Source organism: Podarcis tiliguerta (assembly GCF_965153285.1).
Source record: "Podarcis tiliguerta genome assembly, chromosome: 6".
Classification (NCBI taxonomy): Eukaryota; Metazoa; Chordata; class Lepidosauria; order Squamata; family Lacertidae; genus Podarcis; species Podarcis tiliguerta.
The window spans coordinates 70,552,914-70,565,630 of NC_139539.1; the positions used below are offsets into that span (position 1 = coordinate 70,552,914).

General features: G+C 39.7%; 1 protein-coding gene and 1 long non-coding RNA gene across 10 annotated transcripts in view; one reads left to right on the top strand and one right to left on the bottom strand.

Moving 5' to 3' along the window:
* ZNF644 (zinc finger protein 644) overlaps nucleotides 1–12,717 on the bottom strand; it is a 75,866-nt gene that overhangs the window by 1,609 nt on the left and 61,540 nt on the right. For 6 of the 9 annotated variants that reach the window (XM_083444817.1, XM_083444819.1, XM_083444818.1 and 3 more), the window contains 2 exons: nucleotides 5,118–5,220; nucleotides 1,699–3,382 (listed from right to left, as the gene is read on the bottom strand). In XM_083444817.1, coding sequence (XP_083300943.1) covers nucleotides 3,190–3,382; nucleotides 5,118–5,220 — 296 coding nt within the window. In that variant the 3' untranslated portion in view covers nucleotides 1,699–3,189. Of the gene's footprint in view, nucleotides 1–1,483; nucleotides 1,624–1,698; nucleotides 3,383–5,117; nucleotides 5,221–12,717 lie in introns of those variants that run through there. The other 3 variants (XR_014512313.1, XR_014512314.1, XR_014512315.1) reach the window with 1 other exon arrangement.
* Nucleotides 8–12,671, top strand: LOC310679624. The gene is made up of 3 exons (XR_014512414.1): nucleotides 8–4,362; nucleotides 4,921–10,251; nucleotides 10,514–12,671. It is a non-coding gene; the product is annotated as an uncharacterized lncRNA (long non-coding RNA).

Below are 12,717 nucleotides of genomic sequence, written 5' to 3' on the forward strand. Positions count from 1 at the left end.
CAGCATATCATCTCAACTCACTGGGTATGTTTATTCAAATATTTGAATAATATCAAGTAGCCATTTCATAAGTAGAGAACAACTGCAGTTATATAAAAATTCAAATATGGACACTCCTTGTTGTGTAGCCCATGCAATGCCTCCCACAAAGGATTGGGCTGGGGGCAGATCTCATTATATGTTAAGTCACCGTTCTAGAAAAACATTTATTCCAATGAACAAACGAAGGTTGAGTCTGCTGTGAGTCCATAGGAATAAGACTGAGGTTGGGGAATAACCATGGGTAAATTGAGAGTGGAAAAGCTGCAGATAAGAAGCAGAAAGACTGAGAAGAGTGTCCTATGGGTCTCCAGCTGTTGTTAGACTCCAACGCCCATCAGTCTCAACCAGCATGGTCTATGGCAAGGGATGATGGGAGTTGTGGTCCAGCAACATCTGGAGGGTCACACATTTCCCATCTACTTAGAAAGAAAATGATAGGTGCAAAGTAGAGGCCAGCCGCAATGCACAATAACTTTATACTGCACCACCCACCTTTAGATTAAAAGCTCAAGATAAAAGTGTTCAGTTGTGTAGTATGTTGGGCTTTGGCTAGGAAGTCTGGGGTTAAGAATCCTGGTTTGACAACTCGGCAAGTCATAGTCTCTCAGCTAAATAGGAGGGATATTTTTTGTATGTGACAGAGATGGTTGAGGAGAGCACAGCAAAGGTGGTCTGCAGTCAGCGAGAGCAGGTTTCCTAATTGCTCAGACCTGCAAAAAGCAAGTCTCCCTACAGTTCTTTCTTTGGGCCACAGATGGCTGAAAAGTAGAGAAGGAACCTTAGTCTGACATTCCTCAAGCTTTCAAGTGCAAGAATCACTGCAGGATTGAGTGTGAATTATGGATTTTTAGGCTATCGAATAAGCAGGTAGAACACTTTAACTTTACTTCTGCCATTTCTAAAAGAAACACCAAATGTTATACAGTTTTGATGAAGCACTCCCTTCGAGAACAGGGGTGAGGGACCTCCCAGCCCATGGATTTAATTAAATCCACCAGGCCTCCCCATTGGGTCTATGAGGCCATTTTGGCCAAGACACACTCACCTGCCTTATATTTCGAGTCATGGCTGAGCCCAAAGGCGTTTTGGTGGAACGGCCCATCAGTTGATCAACATATCTGCAAAGCCCTCTGCAGTATTGAAGCCCTGGCTATCAGCTGATGACCAGCTGATTGTCACTGCTTGAAGAGAGCCCTGCACAACCAACCGTCAGCTGATTGACCAGGTTTTGTTGTACAGCTTCGATGATCAACTGGGATTGGCTGCATTAGGAAACTCAGTTTTGAGGAGGCAAAAACCATTTCCCTCCCTGGGTGCAGTTGTGGTTTCCATTTGCTTAAGCATAAGACCTTTTTTTTGTTAATTAATACCAACCATGTACAGTAAAGGAGATCCTAGTATGAATCTCTTCTGTCTCTATACATAGACACAAAAGACTTGCCTGCACTATATTTTCCACTGATTTTCCTTGCCTGCTCTTGAAACCATTCCCAATTATAGAAGTTTCTATACATTTAAGTCAGATGCATTTTACCTGGGAACTAATATTACATTTTCATCACAGGTACTTTGCTTGAGATCCTTCAAAAGATCAAAAGAGAAAAATCAACTTTGTATGCCACACATAATGTAAAATAATAGTTCACATTACAGACATTTTAATGTTTTCTTTTAACCTTTTTATTTAGAGAGATATATTCTTGGTAAGGAGATATACCATGAGGAAAGCAATTTCACTGGCTGTGAGGTATGTATATTCTCCACCAAAATACTCCTCACATCTCAACTGCTTTTATAACTTTATTTACACGCAAAACAATATCAATGCTTTTCCTTGGCTTAACTACAGTATTAGTCACCCTACATGAATAAAATGAAACATTACTTGCATTACAGAACCAGTTTTCAAAAGAGGAATTTGCTTATTTGTTGAAATGTGACATTTCATTTTTGTGAACAGCCAATACTTATTTTGACCAAGACACCTGCACCATATTTTTTTCCATCCTCACAGCACATTTATTTCAATAATTCTGTAAATAGGTCCTTAGCATGAGCATAGTGTTACAGTTTTCATACATATAATTACATCCAAAACAAGTTTTAAAATTCAAATTGTAAACATTCTCTTCATATGTAGAAACTTATTTTTTTTTGTCCAAGGGTGTTATGATTTCTTTAAACAATTGTAAAATGAAAAGTCTAGGCTAAGTCATGTAGTGAGCAATGCGTCTTAGTACATTTCTACAGTATTAAATAAAAGAGGTGGCAAAAAATGTCAAAAATGTCCTGTAAGCAACTCATACTTAAGCTAGGCATAGAAAGAAAGACTTAACAAAATTGTGATTAAAAATAAAGAAAACTGTGAGTGCTTGATGCAACAAATGGAAAGGGGACATACCACTACTGCTGACAAAGTTGGAGGTAGCATGGATGCACCATTTTATTGTCAGTGAGAAATGCAAGTGAAGTAAAGAATATTATTTCCTTACCACAAATAGTTTCCAGTACTATGTACATTATTTTTAGAAATTTGTTTAACAAGTTTCCCTCTACTTTTAGTACAAAAGAGTCTCGTGTGATTAAAAAAAACACTTACACAGCTAGATAAGAGTAGTACTAATTGCCCTATTTGAATGGAACAGTCTCTTGAACTATGAAGTACATGATATTTAATGCCCTAAATTGAGTTAATTGCATTAGCATTTCTTGGTATTGTACAAAACACTACATACATACAAACAAAATATAATATTTTACTAAGCAAGGGTTTTTTGTTTAATAAACAGAGCATTGATTCTGGTAACACTGTAAAGAATGTTTTCATTTCATAAAACCTATCTTAAGTACCCATGTGCAACATTTTAAAAACGGCTGCTTACGTGTAATGGGCTTGTATCAATAGTGAACACAGTAATTGACAAAAAACATAGTAAACTTTAAAAACACATCTTCCACCCTATATAAAATATAAAGACTACTTACGGTAACTGTTTTAAGTACTCAATTGTTTGGATGTTAACTGTCACTCTTCTCCCCATTTTCCGGCTTCAGGTTTTATAAACAGATAATTTATTTTAACCTTAAAAAAACTAACAAAGATATTTAAAATGTTCATTCAATGCAATATGAAGTGTTTCCAACGTTCTATGAAGCTGCTTCCGCCATCAGGAAAGAAAATGAAGTTTCAGTAATTGAGGCAGGTTTTTTAAGCAGTGACGTTACTTCCACCATGCCAGCCCCAGTTCGAGGAAGATTTGCGTTGACAATGTGGCGCTGAAGGTGTTTTATCCAGTCTTCTTGAACAGACAAGGGCCCCCGAAACACCAGACCACAAAACCTGCACAGTTTTTAAAATCATCCAAATAAAGCACATTAGCATTGTAATTGAACTTTGTGTTAGGTGCAGCAGAGTCACAAAAGAATGACAGAAAAACTAAGCCTGAGTATGCATATCGCTGATAGATTAAAAAAATTTCCTGGGTGTTAATTTAGCTAGCGTTTATCCCAGATATAAGTAACTCTAGATGCAAAAACCAGAAGCATACAACTTTATATCACAAATTATACCTATAATTCTAAAATTACAACTGTGAATTAAAAACTGGCGTCTGGTTTTCTTCTTCCCTCCCCATTGTTCTTCAATTTGTGTTGTGTTTTTTAGACGATAAGCATGAGGACAGGAATGATCTTATCTTTTAAGCCAACTGCTATATGCTACTACTGCAAAGTGTTTTGTGAGTCCCAACTCATAATAGGGGGAAGGTACATAATCTAATGTGAGGTTCTCAGTCCAGTTCAAGGTGCTAGTTATTACCTAAGTAAAGTCCTAATTAGGTAGTACAGCGGTACCTTGTTTTGAGTCCGCCTCATTGAGCGTCCATTTCAATGACTGCCTATGGCAAACCCAGAAATACTAGAACGGGTTGCTTTCAGGTTTGCTGCTCGCACATGCGCCGAAGCGCTAAATCACACTTCATGCATGCGCAGAAGCACAAACCGCTCCACGCACACGCATTGTCATGCGTCCTTTTCGTCTAGCGCCTGGGGCTCCGGAACAGATCCCAGTTGCAAAAGAAGGTACGACTGTACCTCTCCTCAAATTAGGTTACCCTTCCTTAAAATCCTAGAGTGTGAGGAAGCCTTGCTAATATTCACTTTCATTAGCAGTGACTTATTTGCTGGGATGTAGGGAAGTAATGAGGGCCTGGGGGGGGGGGGGGTCAAGGAAAATAAGGCTTTCTCAGTTTTCCCCCAAATGACTTCCCATTTCCTCCAAAGGACTTCTCAAATTATCAGCAACACAACTGGCCAGTTACCGTATTTTTCGCCCTATAGGACACACTTTTTCCCCTCCAAAAATGAAGGGGAAATGTGTGTGCGTCCTATGGGGCGAATGCAGGCTTTCGCTGAAGCCTGGAGAGCGAGAGGGGTCGGTGCACACCAACCCCTCTTGCTCTCCAGGCTTCAGGAAGCTATCCACAAGCCTTGCAAGCCAGGTGGGAGGTCCCACGGGCTTGCAAGGCTTGCGGGCAGCAGCCTGCAGCCCACAAGCTCGGGGGACAGTGGGGAGGCGCAGCGCCGCCATCCCGCTATTCCCCAACCTGGTTTGGAGGCTGGCGGGGGGGGGGGGAGAGAAGCAAGCTTGCTCCCCCCCGCCAGCCCCACAAGCTCGGGGGACAGCGGGGCAAGCCACTGCCCCACGGAGGCTAGAGAGGCTGTCCCTGAAGGCAGAAGAGGGAGTCGGAGCACTCCGTCTCCCTCTTCTAGCCTGGGGATGGCTGCGGAAACCTGGGGGGGGGATTTCCTTGATTTCCCCCCAAAAAACTAGGTGCGTCCTATGGGCCGGTGCGTCCTATAGGGCAAAAAATACGGTAGTTAAGTATTTTCATTTATTTACTTGATTGGGGAGCAGCTACCGGCTACACTCATGCATGGTGAGCATCATTAGGTCCACAGGTCACTAGGTAAATATAATTTTTATACATACATGACACTCAAATACAAGATGCATTTCTACAAATCAGAAACAAGCTATAGCTACTCCAAATGACCCAATGCAGTCACACATATACCTGCACCGGAGTATGTAAACTTCATCAGCACCATGAGGTAATGGCAGAATTTTTTTCTTGCTCCCAGATCTTGATCTTGATTTTTTTTGCTTACAATCTATGGCTATGAAGAGAAAATAAAATTATGTAGATAGATATAAGTTTTGAGCACTTTACTGGATAATTCCCTCCCCCCGAAATATTTTAAAGGATACTTCTATTCTCACTTATTTTCTATACCATATTAAATTATGTAACTTGAAAATGTGCACTTTCCAATTCATCATAAAGCTGAAGTGTGCACACCATTTTCATGCACAAATGAGCTTACATGCTTGACACCTACAGTTTAAGTTTAATTTTAAAACATGTATATTTGATGACCAAACCACATTTCAGACTACTAAGTCATTCTACCTAACTGGTAACCCAAGCATCATGCTTTGCTTGTAAATTTTATCAATATAGAGGCCTTCAATATCATTTGAAATGTCAATATCATTTGTTTTCATCATGCAGCCAACAACCATAACTCAAAAGGACCAATGATTAAATATAAAGTATGTTTTGACAAACTTCATAACTAGAACTATTGTATATATTACACTGAAACGTTTTCTGTTCTGTATGCTAAAGGAGTCTTATGATCATGGTTTTATTTTGGTTTTAAGTTTTAAGGCTGAAGAGTATCAGGATCTCCAACCATTGCTGATTGTCCCTTTAATAAGGTGTACTGGAATCAGATGTGCTACAGAATTATTACTGATTTGTGTCAGGGTGATGTGAATTCTTTTGAGGTACAAAAGGAAATAAAGCAATGTAGGGAATTCAAAAGGAAAAGCCTAGTCTGACAAGAATGCACTGTTTAGTTCCTAATGTAATTGAACATGAAACACTTAGGATATTTTGGAAAATGAATGCATGCCGCACATGAACCAGCAGTACAAAAGAGCTGGAAACAAAGCAAGAATTCTACTTGCAAATACCTACTTAAGTTTGTGATTAATGTAACCCTCGTCTACAGAGAAGGATAATGTCAGAAACTGTGTAAAGTAAAATGCTCTCAATATAATATAACCTCCAAATTCCTCATCTAAGCTACTTATGGCATGAAGAAGATAAAAGGCAGGACAGCCTGCAGTTTCCATCTGACAACTACTACAACCTAACAGTCAGAATATATGCTGGAATCCAGTGAGTCAAGGTAAACTTTAAAGACCTTAACAGCAAGCTTTTGTCCATACCTCAAATCAAATAACATAACATTTTCAAACAAAAATCCACAAACTATAGGATGTGGTGTTTCCTCCTATCACCTAGATAATAATAATAAAATACAGAAATGGAAAATGTATTGCATTGCTGCACTCAAAAACCACTGAGCATCACCAAGGAAATTCTCTCGTCGGAATGAAGCTATGATAATTGTATTGGTATTGGAGATGCCATACCATCCATTACAGCATTTTCTGGCCACTATTTAAAGGACAGGTATTGGCAAAAAAGGAAGAATGCACAAGTCCAAATAACACTTATCTCTGCATGCCTGTCTTGGATATATAAATGGCAAAACTAGACTAAAGAATTATTAAAGACCACTATATGGGCAGCAGGACCAAGAATAGCGAAAAGCTCACTATTGCTTAGTTCCTCACATTTTCTTAGATTTGATTTCCCAAGATAAACAGTTTTCAGTGGGGGAAATAAAATCTACCTCTCTTCCCAATTCTCAAATTATTAGACCTGCCATCAGCAAATGCTCTAGGGGTCTGAGATTACACCAGCTATTTGCTCTAAAGCTAGCTCTTCTCTTGCACAGATTACTGAAAGCTAAAATAGTCCTGGGACTTTGATTTAGAATGTCCTCCTGGAGGCAAAAACTCTAGATGTCACAGCACACTAACCGTACCAAATGACTGAAAAGCTTACATAGGCTGTAGAAGAAATGCAACCATGAATAGTGTGGAAAAAATATATGCATCTTTAACTTAGCCCTGCTGATAAACACCCATTACAACCACAATAACCACTCCCTGGATTTCACCTTTTTATAACAGTCTGGATAACAAAGCGTGGGCATAAGATCTGATCAACTAAGAGCTTAAACAAGAACAAAATAATATATTACAGGCATTAATATATGCAGAAATTAATTAATTTAACAACTGAAGGTTAATATATTATTAAAGATAAAACGTTACAACTGCAAATGTTATGCCTTATTTAAACTTGGCATAATTGCCATGGAATGTGGAATGGAATATGGAATCTCCTTTCCCTATTTAACCTTCTATTTAAATTCAGGACTTAATTGCCCATCCTCTCTATACCAGCCAGCAGTCAGAAAGCAAGACCAGCGTCTACAATGATATCTTCTCTCACTTTGCTTCTCACTGGCCTGATAAACGTTCAGTCACAGCAAATATGCTTTTCTGAGGGAAAAAATTCCCACTTGAGTCAGAACCACCTTCTTAAAGATTCCAAGCTGCCTGTTTGATGGAGCCGATCTGCTTCCTTAAGCACATATCTTCCAGAAGTGTCTACCTCCGGCTACCTTTCTTCTGGTCCTTCCTCTTCTAGGCTTACCTTAAGCTATGAGTCTTCACCTCATGACCACTTGGCACACCTCAACTCCACTAATCTTTACGCCATCTCTGCCTTCTCGTCTTTATCCTTCTCTGCCTCTGGCCTTGTATATTTTGCTGGCCAGTCAATAGTGCCCCCTTCCATTGGTCTTTACCCAAGGACCAATGTGAGTTATCTGATCAGTAAAATTATCCAATGCAAAGCCCCATGCACTGAAGTTCCCAATTTCCCAATAACCAGCTTGCTTGGGAAGTGCTGTGCTATGACTTTGACAGGTGTGTTGTCTTGGTTACAAAGCTTTTTTTTTTTTAGAAGGCATTTTCTCCCAAAAAGAAAACATTATTTTTCAATTGACTTGCCTAAGATCTGGACAAAGCACCGCCAGCCAAAATCACTCAATTGGGATGGGGCCAGATGAGGTTCTGACCTGCTAGGCCAAGAGGTTCCCTTCCCCTGCTATAGAGAGTTTCCTGCATTGGCAGGAAATTGAACCGGATGTACCTTCCAACTCTCATTATCTAAGGAAGCAGAGTTAAATAAAAGAAAGGAGCCTGAAAGGCACCAAAGTAGCAATAGAAGGTAAATGTTGGACTAAGGGAGAACAATCTCCAAGAAACACAACGAAGCACAACAGGGGAAAGATCTCAGAGAAACAAGAGAAGTCTATGCCAGGCTGATGCTAGCTTGCCAAGGAATCACCATTTAAACACTTTCTACCAAACTTGCAGAAAATAAAGCTAATTCCTATGGTAAAAGAATATAGCATGTTACCAGATCACCACTGACAGCGAGCCATATAAATTCTTACAAGAATGATAAAAGCTGCTTGTTTCACAACAAAGTTTTATGGAAGCCAATTATCAAAAATAAATGGATAGTTCAATACTGAGCAACATAAAATCTGTAAGCTTCATACATAGCATTTCCTGTGTTAGCTAATAATACTTGAACTCAGATTAACATTAAACTATTTGTTAACAGGAATGATCAAAAATAACCAAGACGTATGCCACAGAAAGTTTAAATGCTGTATTTTTACTGTACTATGTGTGTCCAACACAACAGTTCTGCAACCTCAAGAAGTTATTTGTAAATTTATTCTCCATCTGCAGCCATATACATAAACAGCTAATGTTTCACGGGCAAATATCAAACTTATGGTAATGTTTAATGGAAACTGTGGAAAGAAAGTTTTCCAACAAATTATCTGTGACCAACATAGCATGTGGCAATTTACTGACAGACACATACAAACAAATGACTCCACAGCAAGATCCTGCACATGACACTTGCAGGTCGTCCATGTGGGATGTTGCAAAACCTGCAGGAATTAACACTTGGTTGTAGCAACAGCCTAATGATTTGTTTCTTTTCAAGTAAACATTTATCATCATCTGCAGGGAAGACAAATGTCAGGGCAGGCTCCTTTTTTAAGAAGGGGTTTTCATATTCAAAGATCATATTGCCCATCACTTGGCCGCCAAATTTCCTTTTCAATTGCCCTCTCTCAAATGCAAAAATAATGAAGTTCCCAACTGACAGCAGAACTTCGGTGACTCTTCCTGCTTCTGTGCTTTCTTTTGGAATAACCTTTTCCATGGTAGCATCAGCCCAGCTAGCAGGAGCCAACCAGGAAGGGCCTGATATACACGAGTGGAAGCAGGTAGAAGCTTCTACATGCTTCAATAAAGTGGGGTGGGGGTCTAGTAGAAAAATATGTTTCTACACTTTCCAAAGTCACGCCCAAGTTGAGGTTACTGATAAATAACCATTAAAAGCTATCTATCTACTAAACATATTAATGTGTAATTCTATTATCTTTCTTCGAGAAGCAATAAAAAGTAAAGGTAAAGGACCCCTGGACGGTTGAGTCCAGTCAAAGGCGACTATGGGGCGGCACGCACATCGCTTTTCAGGCCGAGGGAGCTGGCGTTTGTCCACGGACAGCTTTCTGGGTCATATGGCCAGCATGACTAAACCGCTTATGGCGCAACGGGACACCGTGACGGAAGCCAGAGCGCACAGAAATGCCATTTAGCTTCCCATCACAGCGGTACCTATTTATCTACTTGCAATGGTGTGCTTTTCAACTGCTAGGTTGGCAGGAACTGGGACAGAGCAATGGGAGCTCACCCCGTCACACGGATTTGACCTTCCGATTGGCAAGCCCAGGTTCAGTGGTTTAGGACTTTGGACCACAGCTCCACCCACTCCCTAAAAGAAACAATGTATGTTCAACCTCCCCTTGTTTGACACTCAATCAGCACAGCATGAGACTCTTAATCTCAGGGTCATGGGTTCGAGCCCCATGGGCAAAAGATTCCTCCACTGCAGGGGGTTGGACTAGATGACCCTCCTGGACCCTTCCAACTCTACAATTCTATGACTTGTATTCAAACTGTAAGCTTCAGGAGGTCAGGAAACTCTCTCTTTTTGTAAAGCTCTGCAAGGTACCCTACAGTGATGGTATAGTACAAATATATAATCCCTGAAGTTGTAGGGAAGGAATTGTGACAGTGCTGAGACAAGTTTAAATGACACACCTGACAACACATTTACGCTAAGTGCCGTATTTTTCGCTCTATAAGATGCACCAGACCAAAAGACGCACCTAGTTTTTGGAGGAGGAAAACAAGAAAAAAAATATATTCTGAATCTCAGAAGCCAGAACAGCAAGAGGGATTACTATGCAGTGAAAGCAGCGATCCCTCTTGCTGTTCTGGCTTCTGGGATAGCTGCGCAGCCTGCATTCGCTCCATAAGACACACACACATTTCCCCTTACATTTTAGGAGGGAAAAGTGAGTCTTATAGCGCAAAAAATACGGTAAGTTGCACATTGTGGTGTCATGGTGGTCACAAGAACTGTTGTATGTGAGCCAAAAATTTCAGCTAACATCCAATCACATTTTCTTAATGCTAATAAACTCAAAGAAGAGAATACATGCCCATTTAGGGCAGGATTCCTCTAACCAGCTCAACCAGCAGAAGCCCATTGCAAGAGCTTCTGCTTATTCTTCTAGTTTTGACACACAACCATCTTACACTGACTGGAAATAAATGAAAGATTACAAAAAATAAAAAAATAAACTTACACGCATTTTGATTCTAAATTATTTCTAATGACTTCAGAAAATAATTCTCAAAATATCAGCGCAATACATTATCGCCAACAAAACGAAAAAAATTTTTTAGGGAAAATATTTAAAAATCCAGCCACAAAGTATGCTGTAGTACTGTACCACAGATCTGATCAACCCACTTCAACACACATAAAAGAAAGTAAAAAAAAGGTAAAGTCAACCAAAATTTTGGGGGATTCATAATGCCTTGTAAATGCAGTTAGGACTAGAAACAGCCCAATACATTTTGGTGACAGGGTCAGAGAATTCAAATCCCTTCAAAAAATATAAAGTTATTAACTATGGTGACCCACCTCAGCTTAGGATAGTCCTGATCAGAACTTTAAATAAGCTTAACATTTCGACCTTACTATTTTATCTTATCTTAGGCCATACAACCCACCTGTCTTTTGTGCTATAGAATCTAAAGACAGTTTGGAAACTACAACTGGAGCAGAATTCAGTGGTCAGGTTGCTCATCGGGGCAAGACAGTTTCAGCATATAACGCCAACCCTGAGTCAACTGCCCTGCCAGTTAGTTTTGGGGCCCTATTCAAAGTGCTGGTTTTGATCCACAAAGCCTTAAATGGTTGAGGAGCACAACAGCTCAAAGATTGTCTCTGTCCATATGAGCCTACCTGGACCCTGTGATCATCATCTGAGGCCCTTCTTTGGGTGTCTTCTCCATGAGAGGTATGGAGGGTGGCAACATGAGAACAGGCCTTTTCTGCAGTGGCTTCCTGTTTGTGGCTTACGACCACAATATGGTTCAACCTAAGGAGCAGCTCTCCGCTTATGAATCGACCCGGACCCTGTGAGCATCATAGGAGACCTTTCTTCATATGCCTTCTCCGCAAGAGGTCCAGAGAGCGGCAACACAAGAATAGGCCTTTTCTGTGGTGGCTCCCTGTCTGTGGAATGCTCTCCCCAGGGAGGCTCGCCTGGCCCCTTTGTTACATCTTTAGGCACTAGGAAAACACATTCCTCTTCTTCTAGGTCTTCAGCTAATTAAATAATCTATAATCTATATACTGTTTTTGTTTGTTACTAGGTTGTGCATTTCTACGTTTTTATATTGTAAACCGCCCTGTAATCCTTGGATAAATTAATAACAACAACAATAATACAGTAATAATAATAATAATAATAATAATAATAGAATGAAAACAAAGTTTCTCTACGAGATGGAAAGCAGTAAGAACGTGCATTTCATTTAACTGGTAGACTCATGAATTAAAGGCTGTCTATTGGAACTGAACATATTGCAGAGTTTAGGGAGCTAAAGCATTAGATAGAAGTAGATTATGTGTGCTCAGTGGATAATCCTGGTGCGAAACAGAATAGCATTACCTGGATTCTAGAGCCTATGATGACCTTCTAGTCTCTGACATCAAATATCAAGACATAATATAAGCATTATGTAAATAGTAGTACTAAATCTTGTGATGACTAGCCTCTCAAATTATATAAATTCAGTTTTAAGACATATATTTGCATGAAATTAAGACTTCATTTTAAAAGTGCACCTTGTTATAATTGAAACTTACTGTATCTGATTTTTTGTAAAAAAATTACTTTTAAAACCATGCCTTTTTATACACCTTGAAATTCACAGACTAAATACAATAGTTATTATTAAGAAGATAAAGAGTATTCACTCTTCATTGTAAACGGCTTATTTACCATCAAGCGGTATATAAATTTCGTTAAATAAAAACTAGGGTGTCCCAGACCAGACTCAAGTTGCAACTGACAGTTAAGGGTAGAGCGATCTAATGATACCAGGGATGTCCTGGAACTAATCCCTAAGCAGTTTGGTCAGGGAGAATGCAATGTTCCAGGCTGACAATGACCATCACTATCCTAAATCTTACCCTTTTCATGGTAGCATCTGTATCTAATCACTGGGCTCAA